Source organism: Moschus berezovskii, chromosome 4 (assembly GCF_049115385.1).
Source record: "Moschus berezovskii isolate FMDL1 chromosome 4, NW_MosBer_1.0, whole genome shotgun sequence".
In the NCBI taxonomy this organism is placed as follows: domain Eukaryota; kingdom Metazoa; phylum Chordata; class Mammalia; order Artiodactyla; family Moschidae; genus Moschus; species Moschus berezovskii.
In genome coordinates, this window is record NC_142463.1 from 22,709,088 (window position 1) to 22,727,136 (window position 18,049).

General features: G+C 53.0%; 1 protein-coding gene across 1 annotated transcript in view; it reads right to left on the bottom strand.

The window, feature by feature from the left end:
* TRABD2B (TraB domain containing 2B) overlaps positions 1-17,384 on the bottom strand; it is a 221,553-nt gene extending 204,169 nt beyond the window's left edge. Inside the window, exons 1-2 of the mRNA XM_055402309.2 lie at positions 16,815-17,384; positions 14,242-14,802 (exon numbers count right to left, since the gene is read on the bottom strand). Coding sequence (XP_055258284.2) covers positions 14,242-14,802; positions 16,815-16,916 — 663 coding nt within the window. The 5' untranslated portion in view covers positions 16,917-17,384. The remainder of the gene's footprint in view (positions 1-14,241; positions 14,803-16,814) is intronic.
* Between the last annotated feature and the right edge of the window lie 665 nt (positions 17,385-18,049).

Here is an 18,049-nt window from a genome sequence, read left to right on the forward strand (position 1 = left end):
CCAGCAAACAGAAGCTCTGATCTGTGTCCTGGAAAAAACACAGAAGCGTGAGGAAGGGGGTCAGGGGGAGGGCTGGGAAGATGCCTCCAATCCTAGGAGAAGCACTGAGGGCTCCCGTGGGAATGAAGCATCAGCGGGAAAGCATCGCGGGTGAGAAGGGGCTCAGTGGGCAGAGCTGCCAAAGCTGAACACCTGGGTGCCACAATGGGACACACGGGCGCCTCCCTAGATATTTGACCTCCTAGAACTGAACATCTGGGAATCTGGGAACAGAGTGCGGGTAGTTGGGGACTTTCTGTTTTCCACCCAGATACTCAGGCGGTGATGTGAGGGTACAGCTGCTAATTTTACAGCTGACCCCAGGATCCCTGGGTGTGTACTGGGAGCCAGGCCCCAGGCAAACTCAGGTCATCAGATGAGGGTCCTGCCCTCAGAGAACTTCAGTCTGTGGAGGAGACAGCCATGTAAACACATCAAAGACAGTAAAATTTAAAAAATGCCCTTTTCCAGTGAGGTCAGAGCCAGCAGAGACAGCGGCTTTGCAGCAGCGGGATGCCATGTGTGTCGACCAAGTGCTCACATCCATTGGGCGGGCTCGGCCAGGGAGGAACCTGCCCAGGCTCATGCTGCTGGACTCCTGATCCAGTGCTCCCACGATGGACAGACCATTTACGAACTGCAGATCCTCCCATCCCCCTCCTCCCAGAACCACCTGCCTCATCCCACTTCCACACTGAACAGCTGGAATCCCTCCCCCCAGTTCTGTCATCAAATGGGCCATACAAAATGCAAGGCCATGTGATATCATGGTAACTATTTTAGAAATGGTGATCAGGGTCTCAGGCTCCTCACAAAGAGCTGGTCTTTAACTACACACTAGTCTCACTCGGCAGCCAGACCACTTTTACGGTCCCGTTTCTAAGAGACAACACACCCATGTTCCTGTTCCAGAAGCTGAGAGTCCTTCTCTTCTGGCTCAGCACTGAGATCAACTTGGAATTATTGAGGAAAAAGACCTTCACACGGGAGCTCCTCCCTCAAGCCAAGGGGCTTGGGAATTTCCAAGCAAGCCTGAGTGAGGCGCTCCAGTATGATCAAAGAGTGAATTACAGAACACAGGAGTGGGGAACAGTGCCCCCCAGTGCACCCAGGATGGAGACCAAGTTTCTTAATATGGCTTAAAAGCACTCCACCATGTGAGCCTCCCTGGCCAGTCCCCTGAATCTCCTACTCCACCAGCAAGCACTCTCTATGCGTAAATAGCATAGACAGTAAGGGCGGTCCCTCAGTCTGAATCAATATCACCATCAGCTCCCACCCCCATACTGGGGCTCCTTCCGAACCCTGGGAACACCTGTTTGTCTTTCTATACTGATTTAAGGTGGCACTGTACTATCAAGTATAGCATGAGCATAGGTACGAGTTCCTAGCCCAGCCAGGTACTCATAAGGAGGGGAGGTCTGTCTATTGCATACAATGAGCATCTTCACCAGCAAAGAAAACTCCTGGACAGCAAGGATGCTGTCTCATTCATCTTGACAGCATCTATAAGGCCTCCCACAGCCCTGCAAAGCCCCAGTTGCAGGTGGGGCTGGGGGCTCAGGGTCAGCATTCAACCACGACAGGCAGACGGGAACTGTTACCCTACCCAGCACGGGCTCCTGAGGCTGAGTTTTGGGGGTGGCCCTTTGTCACACTTCCTCCTCCTGCTCCCGCCCTAGAGAGCTACACAAAGAAGGGTCCCAGTTGTCCAGCCTGTGCCATTATAAACTCACAGCCTCCACTCCTGCTGAGCCCTCAGTCGGCCCTGCTATTCCTTCACCTGCCAAGGTCAGCTTCTGCCCTCAACCCCTGCCTCCCTCCTCACCTTAGTTAGATCCTGGCCAAGACTACCTCCCTCTCTCCTTCCCAGTGTGGCATTCTTCCTTAGGAGGGAACATCAGTAGTCTATCAACTCCCTGCTGCTCCTAATCTTTCTTACTTCTAGTCCCAGAAGAAGAGTTATGCCTCCCCTATCCACTCCTGACCCCCGCCACTGTCAGATTTCAGTCCCTTTTCATAAATGGAGAGAGTGTGAGTGCCCAGACTCTGCAGCCAGACTTCCTCAGTCTGAATTCTAGACCCTCCCCTCACCGCCTGTGTGACCTCAGGTAAATGAAATCACCTAGTGGTACCTCAGTTTTCTCATCTGTAAAATGGGGTTGAATAACACTATGTCCCTGAGAAATTGTGGTGAGGATTCAGCAGGGCAGTGCACATATAAGACTCAGATGCACTCCTGGCACTCTGCTGTGAAGCACTTCTCTCTGGGGTCTCTTCAATCCCTCCCTTTCTCACCAGTCCCAGACTTGTGACCTGGAAGTAAACCTGGCACAGTGTAGTTCCCAGCAGGGTTTGGTAAACAACTGAAGGAAGGAATGGATGGGTGAAGAGTTCCGTAATAACTAATTCAATTCACTGAGTAGATACAGGGTACTTCTCTTTGGGAGAAAGAGAAGAGGAGAAATACATACTGAGCAGCACAAAGTGCACAGCCCACTGAAGAGCTAAGGAAGTCCGGCCCAGGCTTTAACCCCAGTTCTCCCTATTACTCTGAGTCACTGCTATTAACATACTGTCCCCTGTACAATAGACAAAAAGGACCCTCAGAGAGGGAACGGCCTCAGGTCATGCATGAGGCATGCAACCTGTGGCAGAGCTGGGCCTGTAGCGTCTTCAGCCTAAACTTTTTCTCCTTTTTGACATGTCCACACTCCAAGGAGTGGTGGGAAATCGTAGGCAAGCTGAACTAGAACAAGTATGGCTAGATGATCAGAAAAAAATAACCACGCTCTGGGTGATCAGGTTGCACAGTCCCAATCAGGCCAACCACGCACCCTGCTTTGGATGACGGTCAGTATAGAGGAGACTCAAGGACTGAGAACCACCCTCTCTATGGGATGGGCTTCACCTCCAGACTCAGTGTGAAAATGGGCCAGTAACAATAATTAAACTGACCATGACTTAAACCACCACAATTAACATCCATTACCTCTGAGTGTGTGCCAGGCGGTCAGCTCTGCGGTGGTGGATATGCATTACCTCATTCACTCCTCAGCACACCAGGAGGTGGGTGCTATTATGAGCCCCAGCTTTTCAGATATGGAAACAGACCCTCAGTCATCCAGTCTGAGCTGGTGGAGCTGGAATTCTAACTCCCGCTCAGTCCAGTCCCTTTCTTAAAAGTATCAAAAGCTCTAAAGCCTGGCTCCATCATTCTGCACAAAGTACTTAGTCTCAGCTCCTAAAATGGGGGAAATGATACTTACCTTTCAGAAGTATTTTAGAAATTTACTGTAATAAACCCAAGGTCTAGCACATAATAGGCACTAAATAACAATGGCTGTCTTGGGAGCTGGAGAGGAAAAGGAGAGTACAGTCAATGGAAGGAGAGGTAGAAAGACCTTCCTTGCAAACCTTCTGCATTTCCCATCTGGCACTTCTGCCTAACAGTTTCCTTCCCCCAGGCAAGGCCTCTCCCACTCCTATCTCCACGGGCCCTGGTCCTGTTGAAAGTGCAACTTCTCCGTCAAGAATCCTGCATTCCTTTCTCATCACCCTCTCCATAAAACTACACTGATGGAAGCAGAATAATAAAAAAGTCACCTGCAAGACCACCAGAAGGCCTTGGCATGGGGGCTATATAGTGTTGGGTCAACTAAACAATCAAGCTCAAACACAGTGGCCGTACCAATTACGGCCACTGAGGTCCCAGAGTGACTCAGTTCACCCATCCATGGCCCATCCATGGCTCTTCAGACTGCATCTCATCCCCAGCAGAGGGTCTGGAGCTCAAAAATATCCCATAATCCTGAAGAATTTATAGCCACGCAACTAGTTCTCCTGGGGGGCCACTGGGAGTCGGAATAGGGGAGATGGGGGGTAGGGACAGGAAATTGGTCCGGCCCCCTTCAAGGTGTTTGTCTGGGGGGTCGGGAGGAATTGCGAGCTAGAGTTATTGCATGTGAAAGACTGTGGAAACTGCAAACCTCGATGCAAATGGTTGGAATTATCATTGCCAATTAGGCTTTTGTCTCTCCTCAAACTCAAAGCAGAGCAGTTCAAGGAGAGGAAACCGTGAGAACTAGGGCAAAACGATGAGACAGGGAGGTATCCAAAAGGCTTTCTCTGCCCACACCTTTTTGTCTCAAAAGCGGTTTCAAATGGGGCCGGAGGCTTAAATTACAAACCGCCTAGAAGGCGCACTAAGTCGTCAGGAGGTAAAACTGGTCAGGAAACTTTACAGAACCGTAACAGGGAGGAAGCAGGTAAGTCCTTCAAACAGAAGAGGAACTGGAAAAGGGATGGCCTTTTATCTGTGCGCTTTGGCTTTCCAGGGCAGGGCTGGCCAGGGGACGCAGGTGCAGCTTGGCATGTCTCCTGTACAGTCGCCAGGGCTGACCGAGGGGCAGGCGGGGCCGTGTGCTGCACTTCTAGGAAATGTGCATCTTCGCTAGCAGAATCTCACTAGGGGAATCTCCTCTGAGCAAAGCCGACCGCACTCTGACCCCCACTGGAGCAGAGGTGGGCAGGAGTGGGAAGCCGGCTCCCAGTGCACATCGTTACTTGCCAAGACCAACCGCTGTCTCTTTGCCTACTGCTCCCCCCTCCACCATCCCCCACAGTGTAAGGTGCTTCTGCTCCCTCCCCTCCCCACCCTGGAAGGCATCACCAGGGAACAGCCTATCCTGCTCACTTTTGTATCTCAGCACAAATCCCAGTATCTGGCACACAGTGGGAACTAAAAAACATTTCTGGAAAAACTATATGATGATGCTAATTTAAAGATGCAATAACCATGGGTGTCTGGCACTTCATCATCAGTTAATCCTCATAGCAATCAGATGAAATTGACAGATAGGAAACTAAGACCCAAGAAGGTTAGGTAACTAGCCTTAGGTGACCTATATTTCTGATGAGTGCAATGGTTCTGGGCCCTGCCTGAAAGAGCACTGGCCTGTCCTGGGCCCTGCCTGGAGGCATCCTAGGGAGCTTCTGAGCTGAGTCTTTGCTATGCTGGGTGAATACTGACTAGGTTAAGTCAGGCCAGGATGTTCCTCGGAATGAGGAAGCTAGAGAGGAAGCTTTATGCAAAGAAACAGGCTCACAAGGTAAGAGCCACCTTTGAGTGCTTTCCCCTGCGCTTCCTGACCTGATGGGGAGAAAAGGAATATATATATATATTGGGACATGCTCTATAAAGGGTGTGGCAACCCACTCCAGTATTGCCTGGAGAATTCCCACAGACAGAGGAGCCTGGTGGGCTAGAGTCCATGGGGTCCCAAAGAGTCAGACATGATTGAAGTGACTTAGCATGCACAGGCGAGGTGGATGGTGGTTAGGGACTGATCTGAAAAAACCTGCAGGTCCCCGCCCCCACCAGAGAAGTCACCTTGCCTAGTCAAGGGAGGAACACAGGCCAGCAGCAAGTGCCACTGAAGAGACTGGACAGGACCGAGGCCACCATCAGAGACAGCTCCAGGGCCCTGACTTGTGTGGGCCAAGTCCGATGACCTGGCTCTTTTCAAGGGTAGTCAAGCATGCAGAGTGGCCCTGGTACAACTACTCGCTATTAGGGACTGCAGATTTGTGCCACTCTATCCATATGCTAAAGCCCTAACCTCCACTATGATAGTATTTGAAGATGGAGACTTTACAAGGGAGTTACGTTTAGAAGAGGTCATGAAGGTGGGGTTCTCATGATGGGACAGGTGCCCATCACCACAGCACTAACTCTTTCTAATCTCTAATATAATGTCGTCAAGTAAGCCTCAAAAAAAAAAAAAAAAATCAGAAACAAAAAGGAAAAAAAAAAACTTACAATGCTGAAAGCCAATCACATCATTGCACCTAAACTCAGACTGCCTGAGCTATGACCAGGCAGTATCAGCCTAGAGGGGATACTGGTCCAATCTGGTGACTTTCATCTTCTCGAATGAAAGTCTGGCTATAAGGAAGCATTTGCTTGAAGCGTCCAGGCTTTTCAAATCACTGCCCTCAGGGACCCTTAAAGTCAGACCAGAAAAACCAGGAAGGGCTCTCAGGTAGAGGAACAGCATAAGCAAATGCATGGAGGCCCGATCAGGGACCGTGTGACAGAGAGGAAAGGAGAGAGGACTCGAACAGGTTGGCAGCACGGGAGCCCAAGCAAAGTACCAAGTATGGGTGAAATTAAACATTTTTAAGTGAAAATAATGTGGGGGATGTAGTGACCCTGGAGAAGCTCACATGAACTCTGAGAAAAGGAGAAAAAAAAAAAAGAGGCCTTTGTTTGCAAGGAACGGACGAGGAAGAGAAGACACCAAAGCATTCCAGGATGGAGAGAGAGAGAAATTCAACAGTGACCTGTCGGTGTCAGAGTCCTCACCAATGGACTAGCGATAGCACTGCACTGCTTCCACGTCTCAGGTGGGCAGTCTGAGGCTTTCTGTGAATCCAGAGGCCAAGACACAGCCTCCTGTTAGCATCCAGAGCTGCCAACACCTCAACCACAGGATACACCACAGGGCCCCAACTTCAGAACTGGAAAACATCCAGTTTCATTTTGTAATCAACTTTGAGCATATTTTGGGCTAGCTTTTGAAGCTGGGTTGATTAGGAAAGAAAAGACAGCCTCAGTAATAATTACAATAGAATGTAAAATATGTAAGCGGTGAAAGAATATCATAAAATGCCATCACACATTTCATGGAGGGAAAGAATAGATGTGGCTGCGTCATCAAAGAAAGGCTTGCACCAAGTCCTCCCAAGCAGATGAGATTTAGAAGCATTCTGGGAAGACTTCCTGGAGGAGGTATAGCATGGGGCTGAGCCTTAGAGATCTTAGAGGACTCAGGAGTAGAAGAAAAAAGAAGGAAATTCCTGCAGAGGGAGGGGGCCCAGCACATGCAACAGCATTTCCAAGCTTGGGGCAACGTTCTGTGTTCCAGCGGATATTCTGCGCAGATTTAAAAGCCTGCGGATCCTGGAGGAGCTGCTAGGCCAGACAGCTTGGCAGCCGCTGAGCAGAGCTGAAGGCTGGGCCACCGGCTGCCTGTGGATTAAGTGGGCGGACAGAGAGCCAGTGATGGGAGATAAAAGGGAGTGAAGTGGATAATATTTAGAAGCAAACTCGAGAGGGAAAGAAACACGGCCGCCTGGCTGGCTGGCTGCAGGCTCATCCTATTCTTCAGTTTCCTCCCTCGGAGAGCTGCATTACCAGGCGACCTCTTCCTGGCTTTGAGAAATGTCCAAATGGGAACTATTAACAAAGGCACGCTCCCATTTTTATCTCCGTCACAAAGTCAGGCTTTTCTTTGGTCTGGGGAGGGCGGGAGGCTGAGTTGTGGGGAGGAGATCACTGTGTTTGAGGATGGGACTTCTTGGAATTCTTGAGAACTGGTCCCTTCCAACTCTAAGATGTTAAAAGTCTGTGTGTATGAGCTGAAAAGTCTTCAAAGCTAAGGGGCTAGGATTTCACGATGTGAAGATTCTTCGAGTCCAAAAATGCCTCTGAGGCTAATGTTCTAAGATTTCACCATTCTTAGATTCCCTGAGTCTCCAAGTCCCAGCTCAGAGATTCTGTAAATCAGGAAGACTTCATGCTGTGAACTTCTGATTCAGAGACAAGAATATTTCATGACATCTTGGTCACACCTCAGGCTTTATGGCCTTACTCTCCTTTGATGGAAGGACCTGAGCCATCCTATGTGTCTGCTTCTGAGCTTAATAACATTAAATGTTAAAGTCTGAAATTAACCAAGTCAGGGGAAAAAAGAAAAAAGGACAGAGCCTGCTGTGCTGGCAGGGGCTCTTTGCAAACAGCTCTCTGGGCACACAAAGAAATTGAGAGTACACATGTCCAGGGGTCAGGTCTCGGGGGGGGGGGTCCTCCAGGTGACTTCCACACCATGTGACAGACATTTGCTGAACAGCTCCTGACCACAGGCCTGGGGCGACAGCCACAGCGGGTACTGCAGGCTGCCGAAGCAGCCTGCTCCCAGGCCAGGATCTGGAGTTACAGGTGTGGACTAGGCCAGTCTGTGCTTGGAGCCAACACTGACCCCAAGGCTCTCACTCTGTGGGTGACACTGGGGAGAAGGTGACACTGGGGTGCCCAGCTGGTCTTAAGAGAGGTGTCTTACCCTTTCGATCTGGGGAGGGCACACAGATCTGATAGGAAGCCACAAACAGGGATGAGTGCTATGGACGTAAGAGGGCAAAGGTCAGTGTTGCTGCAGTGGCCATGGAGGCCCAGAGGGTGGGGGTGGGGGGTAGGACTCAGGAACAGCCATTCTTGGAGGATGGGAAGTGAGAGGTGGGTTCCGTGAGATGGGAATATATGACAGCAAGAGAAAGGAAGAACAGGATGTCCGTGTGATGTGCTGGCAGGACACAGGGGAGACTAACACACAGGCTCCCCATGCCTTGGTTTCCATGGCTGTTAGGAGGAAAGCACTGATAACATCCCTGGTTTGGCAGTAAACTCCCCAGGGGAAATATCCAGGTTGCTCCCCAGTGTCCGTTCCCTGTACTATCCTGGCTGACACTAAGATGCTCTGGCTGAATGAATGGGGGAGCCAGTGAGGGAGGAGTCCTGGGGAAGGGCAGGATGCAAGGCTGGGCAGCTGTACACCAGACTGTGCCACGACGGACCGGGGCTCCATCTGCTTGACAGGCTGGAAGCAAGAAGCAGCAGGTCACCCACTGGAACCAGCAGGCTTCAAGATGAGTAGATTAGGTATAGCAGCAGCCCGCCATAGACAAGCTGGCCAGCCCCTCCCAACTGCAGAGAACTCAGCCGGGAAATCTCAGGGTGGCCCAGGCCCTCCAAAGTACGAAGACTGCAGAGGAGCACACGGAGGTCAGAACTGGGCTGGTCCTGGAAACTGCAGGACAGAACAGGCAATCTAGGCCCAGAGAGGGACAGGACAAGCCGAAAGTCATGGCCAAGGTAGAAACAAGGTAGTACTCTTGCCTGGAAAATCCTATGGATGGAGGAGCCTGGTGGGCTGCAGTCCGTGGGGTCGCTAAGGGTCGGACATGACTGAGCGACTTCAGTTTCACTTTTCACTTTCACACATTGGAGAAGGAAATGGCAACCCACTCCAGTGTTCTTGCCTGGAGAATCCCAGGGACGGGGGAGCCTGGTGGGCTTCTGTCTATGGGGTCGCACAGAGTCGGACACGACTGAAGTGACTTAGCAGCAGCAGAGCCTATTTTGAACTCCACTGCCCGCTTCATTATTTCCACATTTTGTGTCCTTGTAGGATGGTAAGGTGGAGAAGGAAATGGCAACCCACTCCAGTGTTCTTGCTGGAGAATCCCAGGGACGGGGGAGCCGGGTGGGCTTAAGTCTATGGGGTCACACAGAGTCAGACACGACTGAAGTGACTTAGCAGCAGCAGCAGGATGGTAAGGAACTATTAAAGTTCAAGGAGGCAGCTCTTCACTGTGGCTTGTGCCACTTTCTTCATTCATTCATTCCATAGTGTGGACGAAGGAAGGGAAGCAGGGATGGTCCTATCATTGTTTCTGACCATTCACTCTCTCCCTAAATCCTAATTAAGCACCCTATAATGTGTGTTGTTCCCTCAGATATATTCACAGATCTAGGACCTCTGACGATAACCACGGAGACCCTTTATTCAGTTGTGCTGCCGAGCCTGTGTTAGGGGTGCTGTCTTCACCTTGGTCCCTTGGAAAGCTGGGCAAGCCTTTAGAAGAAAGAAAGACAGTGAGCTAAATCATGTCCGACTCTTGCGATCCCATGAACTGTATAGCCTTCCAGGCTCCTCTGTCCATGGGATTCTCTAGGCAAGAACTCCTATTTTAGAATCAGATCCAATTTCTAAGCCAGGGAGAAAATCAATTTCAGCACTTTTCAATGATCTCTTTCAATATATTTAAAAAAAATTTTTATTTTTTAGCAAGATACGATGATCTCCCTGCACTACAATACACACACACACACACATCACCAGATAATGCCATCTGACTGTTAAAAACAAAATTACATCAGCTCTCGGAATCTTGAAAAACATACTCTGGCATCAGACACACTCACGCTTGAATCCTGAGTCCGCCTGACCGGGCTGTATAATCACAACCGAATGACTTAACCTATTAAGCCTTAATTTATTGTCTGTAAAAGAGATACAATGACAGGCCTTGTCACATCTCTGGGAGGATTACAGATGATGTAATTACGAGGTCTAATATAGCACCCTGTATGGAGACACAGCTCAATAAATGATGACTTCGGGCTTTCTAACTCCTTTGAGAGGAGGCTGTACAATTTTACAAACATCTTGGACACCCTTGGCAGTCACGCCCAAGCCACACACACTGGATGAACAGCGTCGGCGTGTGAGTTAAATCACAGCCAAGTTCAGAATGGCAGTGTCCACGTTTTTTCATCTTGCCTCAGAGAACCACAGAACTTAGAGGGCTCCTCATCCAGTGCCTCCACTGTACTGAGTGGGGGCCACTGAGGCCCCCTAGAGGGAGAAGGAGGTCCCCTAATCAGTCCACTGCGTTCGTGGCAGCTGGTACCAATCCCCAGAGGCAGCCAGCAGAGCTGATTGAAATGGGCAGGTCTCAAGATTGTCACAAGATCTAGACTCGAGACTCAGGCATCCCCAGGCCCCTGAGCGCAGGGGCTACCACTACCTCCTATTACTCCAGCTTTACTCTGTTCAGCAAAGCACAGGCAGTGGACATGGCTGCTGGAAGAAGGTGCCAACAGGTGAAGGTGACGCTTCCCATGCAGCCTCCTTCCTTGTCCTAAAGCCTCCCAGACTCTTCCAAGCACGGGCCCTATGTCGAGGTAGTCCTCTTACCCTCCTGACAACCCCCCACAGGTCACGTCGGCTCACATCCTCACAAAACCAGCTCAGTTGTAAAAAAAAAAAAAAAAAGGCTAGTCACTACTGCTCCATTCAATAGATAAACATGAACGCCAGAGTTATACACAAGTCATTGGCTTTGGAGCCAGAGCTGGGACCAAAACCTAGAAGCTAGACTCCCATCCCTAAGCCCACTATCCTGAGCTGCCTATAAACACATCAGAGAAATCTTTAGAGGAACTGCCTTTACCATCCCTGCTCCAGCCACAGAGCTAAAGGAAATAATTTCTCTACAAGGATAAATTCTCCAAAAAGTAAACTGTTAAGCCCTTTACCCTAAAGGAAAGAAGGATACAGAAGAAAGTACTGAAGGAAGAACTGCAAAACACAAACCACCTAGACTCAGGACGTCCAGGGAATCAGCCGAGGGCAGCACGGGGATCGCATCCTTCCCTTAAGTCAGGCAGACTGGCTCTGTTCCCTATTAGCCATGTGGCCTTGGTCAAGTCATCCAGGCTTTCGGAGTGCCCACCTAAGAAAGTCATAGGGTTGTGAGACTCCGACAAGATGAAAAAGCGTGCAGAACCTCCTGCGGGGTGCCTGGCACATGGAGTTGATTATAATCGTCCCACGGAATGTCAGGGTTGAGTGGCTTGAATGATGACCTAATCCCGGTGTCTCATTTCACAGATGGGAAAAACAAGGGCCAGAGAGAGGAAGTGACTTGCTCAAGGTCACATAGCAAACACACAGTGATGTTGGGTTCAGTGCACTCAGTTCATATTAAAATTAGAGACCAGGGCCAAGAAGCTTGATCTTTCATGCTGTGCAAAGATGGAAGAAACTTTTACCTAAGCCCTACCTTTAGCCAGTATAGCTTTCTTTCTCCATTTAGCTAGGGAAAATGTGGTATATTCTGACTAAAAGAAAATATAAGAATTTTGAGAAATACTAAAATTAAAACTAAAATCCCAGGTCTTAACACACTCTCTTTTCAAGCCTTTTTCCCCCTCACCATCTTCTTTCATTGCTCCCCCCTCCCCAAATATTTTGCAATAACAGTAATGCTGGGAGGAAAGAAAAAATAAAAATCTGATGCACTTAACAGATATTTCAGTACAATAATGCATCACAGATGTTCATATCAAACTGTGCACGCGTGCATACAATTTTACTGAGAAGGCTGTTGTTGCATTTCTGACTTTGGGGTTGGGGATCCCTAACAACTCCATCCGCCCAGGCTCTGGAATCGCTCCCTTCCCAGTTAGCCCATGTCTGCCCATGAGTATGGAGGAGAGATTTCATCACCTTGCTCCAAAATGATAACAGGACAAATTGGCGGGGTCAGGCACTCTGGCAGGTGGTGAAGGGTGTGCAGATTAGGGAACCGAGAGGAGTCCTGTTTTCTTTTGTTCAGGACTTGCTTCCTGCAGCCCTCTCAGGGAGCTGGACCCAAGAACAATTTTAAGAGAGGGCCCAGGCTGGTGATGTGGTGGGTGCATTTTTGAAACCAGAGATTTGAGTCTGTTTGATCTTCAAACGTGGGCTTTGGAGACTGTCAGCGGGCTTCTTGCTGGCCGATGAATGGCTCTCAGGAACTTTTCCTAAAACATAACCTCTCATGCTTTCCAGCAAATGTTTTCAACCTACCAGAGCCATCCTTTGGTTGCACAGCAGTGTTTCCAGACCTCGAAAAAAGATAGTTTTGTTGTTTTAAGAGAGACAGATTAAAGCCAGGGGCTGTTTAACCAGAGGGTCTGTATGCTCCCTTCGGCTCTGGTCGGATTCCTCTGTGGTTGGTACAAAGAGGGTGTTGAGAGGGACGGTGGGTCGCCCACCTTCCTAGCCTAAAAAAAGACACCGAGGCCAGACCTGAGGCCTCTGAACAGAGAGGCCTCCCACAAACCTGTCTCCAAAATGAGATGGGCGGTGATCACTGGGGAGCCTAACACAGATAATATCAGCTCCTGAGGCTGGCAAGGGAAAAGTCACTTCAGAGGGAGCGAGCTGGTACTTTCAGAGGAATCAGCACTGGGCCAGAGAATGCACAGGATTTTTCCCCGCGGAGAAGGAGTCAGGCGTAGTCAGAACCCTGCGGGGCGTGACTAACTGCCCCAATATTCCTGCCACCGGGCCCTCTCGGTAAGGACTCCACAATTATGGGAGAGCCAGCAGGAGAACCGACAAACCCGCCTTTCATTTGGCCGGCAAATCAATCTGGCTTCTTACCTCCCTGGGGACAATATTGCATTTCCCCTGGAAAAACAAAAGCCAGAGATCTCTGAAGGGGGATCAGTTTCTGCTCCTGTTTCCCTGGTGAAGAGCTTGCAGCATCTCGGGAGCACAAGCAGGTCTGGTTCCAGCGGTAGAGCTTCTAGTCCAGCCAATTTACCGGGCTGGCTCCTTCCTGGAAAAGCATGTCTCGGGGACCACACCTCACTTGGGGAATGGGCCCCGGGCCCTGTCTAGGGTCCTGCTTGCAGGAGCCACCAACCCCTGACTCGGAGCGCCCGTTCTGGGATTGACAGCCCGTCTCAAGGCGCAGATGTGAACTTATTGTTCCAGGGCCTCAGAATTGAGTTTGGGGCCAGTGAGTTGTGAGTGACCTCTGCCCATGGAGACAGGGCTTTTAATGACACTTTGCTGGATAAGCTCCACCCTCCTCCCTGCCCCCATGCCTGAGGTTTAGAAATCAGAACTGTCAACCTTGAAGTGAACACATCTCTCTAAAATTATTAATGCCCAAACTATCCTTGCTGACTTTTTTTCAGCCTAGGGAGGCGGTCCGAGGGGCACATGGAGTTTTGTAGAGGCCCCGGGAAATTTGGCAGCTCTTAACCTCAACCTGCAAGCCACGGCCACCAGACACCAGGTTCATTGCATCTCTCCTGCCTCCCAAGCCCAGGAAGCACATGTCCCTCTATGCATTCTCGGTACACGTACACACACACACACACACACAACGGCTGCCCAGATGCATCCTCCCAATGGCCTCAGGACAGCCTCCTGCTCTTGAGACCCCAGGGCCTCAGGGAAAGTCAGGTGCAAACTAGCAACTCTTTCAGTTTCTTATCACTGTGATGCTCCAAGGGAAACTCTTTCTGCTTGGGAGGGCACAGCAGGTGGGGAGTGTATATATCCCCGCCAGGTAGCATATTGAGACAGAAGCAAACACCTAAACTCTCACCCCCAAGTCCAGCACACACCAGTTTGTCCTCATACCCCCACAAAGGCAGCCCAAGAGCTGCCCCACATCTCAAAAGATCCTCTCCTTTTAAGGGAAGGACAGGATCTGGATGCAGGAGAAAGAGTCTGAGAAGAGGAGGAAGGCAGATGGGAACGGCTGGGCTCTGGGACCCAGGCGCCCCCTGCTTACCTGGGAGAAGTTGAGCCCATTGAGCGGATGGCACTGCTCCTCCACGCGCTCCACGGCCCCGGTGGTCTTCTTCATCTTCTCAGCCTGCTGGGCTAGGTAAAGGTCAAGCACCGGCACGCCACGGGAGCGCACGTCGGTCTCCGTGAGCGAGTTCACCATGAGCATCACCCACACCGGCCTCTTGCGCTCCCAGTTGCCCGCGATGGCGTTGAACAGGTAGTCAGCGTAGAGCCCCTTGCCGCGCTGCGCGGGCGTCATCCATGACGGCATCATCAGCTTCACGTAGTCCAGGTGGCGCTTCAGACGCCAGTAGAGCTCGCGGGGCAGCACGTCCTGCAGGTTCTCCCCGTGCGGCAGCAGCTGGCAGCTGGCCAGCGCCGAGATTGTGTAGGGGTCGGTCAGGTCCAGCTCGAAGTAGACGCGGGCACTGGCCTGGAAGGCGGCCTTGGAGTTGTCCGGGATGAAGTCCCAGACGCGGGTGTAGGGGACATGGATGGTGCCAAACAGATAGGCTGGGGGGTCGCGCCGAACAGTCCACAGGAAGGAGTTCAAGTCCCTCTGCTGCAGAAGGAGAGGTGAAGGAAGGCAGTCAGGCTGAAGCCAGCAGAAGGTCAGAACAGAGGGGGCAGGTGGAGGTGGGGACAGAAGACGGAGATCGACCGAGGGCCATGGGAAGGAGCAAGGGCTTTGGAAACTGAGACCCACATTCAAATCCTGGCTCTGGCCTGTCTTGGCTATATGACCTTAAGCACACTGTTTCACTTCCCACAGACTCAGTTTCCCCATCTGTAAAATGGGAGCTGAGAGCAGCCACCTCAAAGATTGTTGGGAGAATGAAAAGACACAATCTATGTACATAAGACCTGAGAGCAGTGCCAGGCTCAGAGGGAGTGAAGGCAGTGAAGGAAGATCTCGTTATGATTGGCTCTAGCTGTGAGTGCCAAGGACTGCCACACCACCTGAGAATATTTAATCTTGGCCAAGCCAAACCTTCACCGGCGGTGTTTCATGTGGAAGGTGGGGAGAGGGGGACCAAGAGTCCTTCTCTGGCAAGAAGGGAGGAAGTCATATAACTTTTAAATCCAACCATTAGAAGATACACGCCAAGAGCACTTTGAAAGCAGAACACCTATTAAAAATAGCCTATTTAAACAGCTACTTCCCCATTCAGCAGGGCGGATGCAGTTTTCTTTTTGGAGGGCAGGTCTGGGGTGTCAGCTACTCTGCTCCACCAGCTGAAACCACAGATGAGAAAGTGCTTTAAAACCTGCAGGCTAAGTAAAGTCTCAAGGCCCTGGTTTGGGAGGGAAAGATTCCACAGAATTAGTCCCAAGAAATGTACATGCTTTCCAGGCTCCTCCCCTTAAAAGGTGTACCTGGGCTCCAAGTCCAATTGTCTGCCATCACCTAGGCTCTGAAGAGGAATGTGTGTGTGTGTATAGAGATGAAGGAGGGTCGTGAAGACATGGGTCATTTCTCCAATCCAGTTTAGGTCCAGGGGTCAAGGGACATGAGAAAGGGTCTCTTGTGTCTCTCAGGCAAAGTCTTTTTCCACCCAGGAACATCCTCTGAACCGTCCACTGCCATCCACCCTGGAACACCCCCTGGACTGTCCACTGCCAGCCACCACCTGCAAGTTTTCAGTCAACTCATAAAATTTTTCTGCCTGATTCTAGTACAAAAGAAAAGTATCTGTCGGGAAAAGGGAATAGTACCTTACTTTACCAACAGCCAACAAATATAAATCTCAGCATCCTGGTGAGAGACTAGCACTCAGGACTCTGTCTGTTGCCAAGCTCCCTGTTTCCATACAAGTCAGGTCGCTGGAGGTGCACCTTGCCCAAGGTCAACTAACTGGGCAGCCAGTGAGGACCCTACAGACGGTTTCCTGCTCCCAATCCAGGGTTATTTTCAAGGCACTAATTTACACTTTGAAGGAGAAAGACTGAGGGAAATCAAGGGATTCCTTAGTTTGGAAGGAAAATTAGGAGACCTAGTAATTACTCAACCCCCAAAGAAATATTAGGCCAGCATGGCCTGGCACTTTCTTTTCCTCTCCTCTGGAATCTTCATCCGTTCTGTGAAACCGGGGGCACTTGGGAGCGTAGGTGCTGGGGCCCGGGCCAGAGATGCAGAAAGTTTGCCCGAGGTCACCGGCGGGGGTCAAGAGAAAGAGGGGAGCTGGCGAGGAGTCTGAGCGTGTGAACGAGAAGGGGCATTAAAGAGAAAGGCAAGGAACGACAGAAACAGTGTCAGAAGTGGGAAGAGAGGAACCGGAGGGCAAAGACGGGATCAAGTGAGAGGGGAGTCCAAAAGGGCACAGAGAGGAAAGGTCCAAGCGGGACCGAAAGTCCGAGGAGAGCCCGAGAGCGTCCGCGGGTGGGGAAGGAGCTGGAGTGGGAGCGCCCCAACTCGGTTCCCCGCACGGGGCAGAAGCCAGGGCAGGGCGCCCGAGGCAGCGCGCGGAGCGGAGAGGTGGAGCGGGTGCGGAAGGCAGGACCCCCAAACCGTCGTCCCCGCGGGGCTGGAGTGGCCGGGCGGCCGGGAGAGTGGCCGGGCGGGCGCTCGCTCACCGATCCGGGCGGCCGGCACTGTCCTCCGTCCGGGGGCTGCGGGCGGGCGCGGGCGGTGGCCAGGAGGGCGGCGAGCAGCGGCCCTGCCAGGGCGGCGTGCATCCTGCCGGGCCTGCGGGGCGCGGGGGACCGTCCTGGGAGGCGCCCCCTCGGCGGGGCAGGCAGCCCCTGGCTGGGCACAGACGTTCCTCCGCAGCGCGGGGCTCCGGCCGCGGGATGCCGGGAGCCCTTCGGGGCGTGGCTGGATGTCCCTGCCGGACCCAGGGGTCCCTTTGGGGCGGGGCTCCGTCTGCGGTGAGAGGGGGATCCTCCGGGGCGGGGCCCCCGCACCGGGGCGCGCCGCCCGCTAGGGCGAGCCCCGGGGCTGTGAGAGCGCGCCGGGGTCCCGGGGCGCGCGGAGGTCCCGGAGCTGCGTCGCGGTCCAGGGGTGCGCGGTGTTCCCGGAGCAGCACCGGGACGGCGGGCGCGCGGGGACCCGGGGTTATGCTGGGCACCCGGGGCGCGCAAGGGCCCCAGGGGTGCGCGGTGCTCCCGGGGGCGCGCGGTGGGACAAGTGCGGCGGCGGGCGCGGCGGGGGCGGGGGGCGGGTCTGGGGCGCCCGGTGGCCCCCGAGCGGGGCTCAGAGCGGCGGCGGGCGGCCGCGCGGCCGCTGCCCGGGCTCCGCCATGCTGCTCGGCGGCCGGGAGGGAGGGAGAGCGGAGGGCGGGAGCGCGGCGCGGAGCCGGGCCGGGCGGGGGGCTGGGGCCGCCGGCGCGGGGGAGGGGAGGGCCCGGCGCGGGGGGCGGGGGCCGGGCCGGGCCGGGCCGCAGGGAGTCCGGGCGAGCTCGGCGCCCGGGCGCGGCGAGGCGGGGTCTGATGGGCATGGCAGGCGCGCGCGCGCTCCTCTCCTGCGCCCTCGCTCGCTCCCTCATACACGCGCGCGGAGGGAGGCGAAGCCCGCAGCAGCCACTTCCCAGCTTTCCAAACTTCCCAGCGCAACTTTTTCCTCTCCTCCCCTGCCCGCGCCTCCTCCTCGAGCTCCCTCCCTCCGCCCTCCGCCAGCTCCCCTCCGGGCCGCAGCTTCCGCGCGCGGCCGCCAGAGGGCGCCCGGGCCGAGATCCGCAGGGCCAACTTCAATCCGCTCCGCTCTGGACTCCACTGGCCCGGGCAGAGGCAAATGTGGGGACATGGACCGAATAAGTCCTGGAGCCGTGAGCAGCGAGAGAGGAGAGGGACAGGAGTGGGTCGGCGCTCCC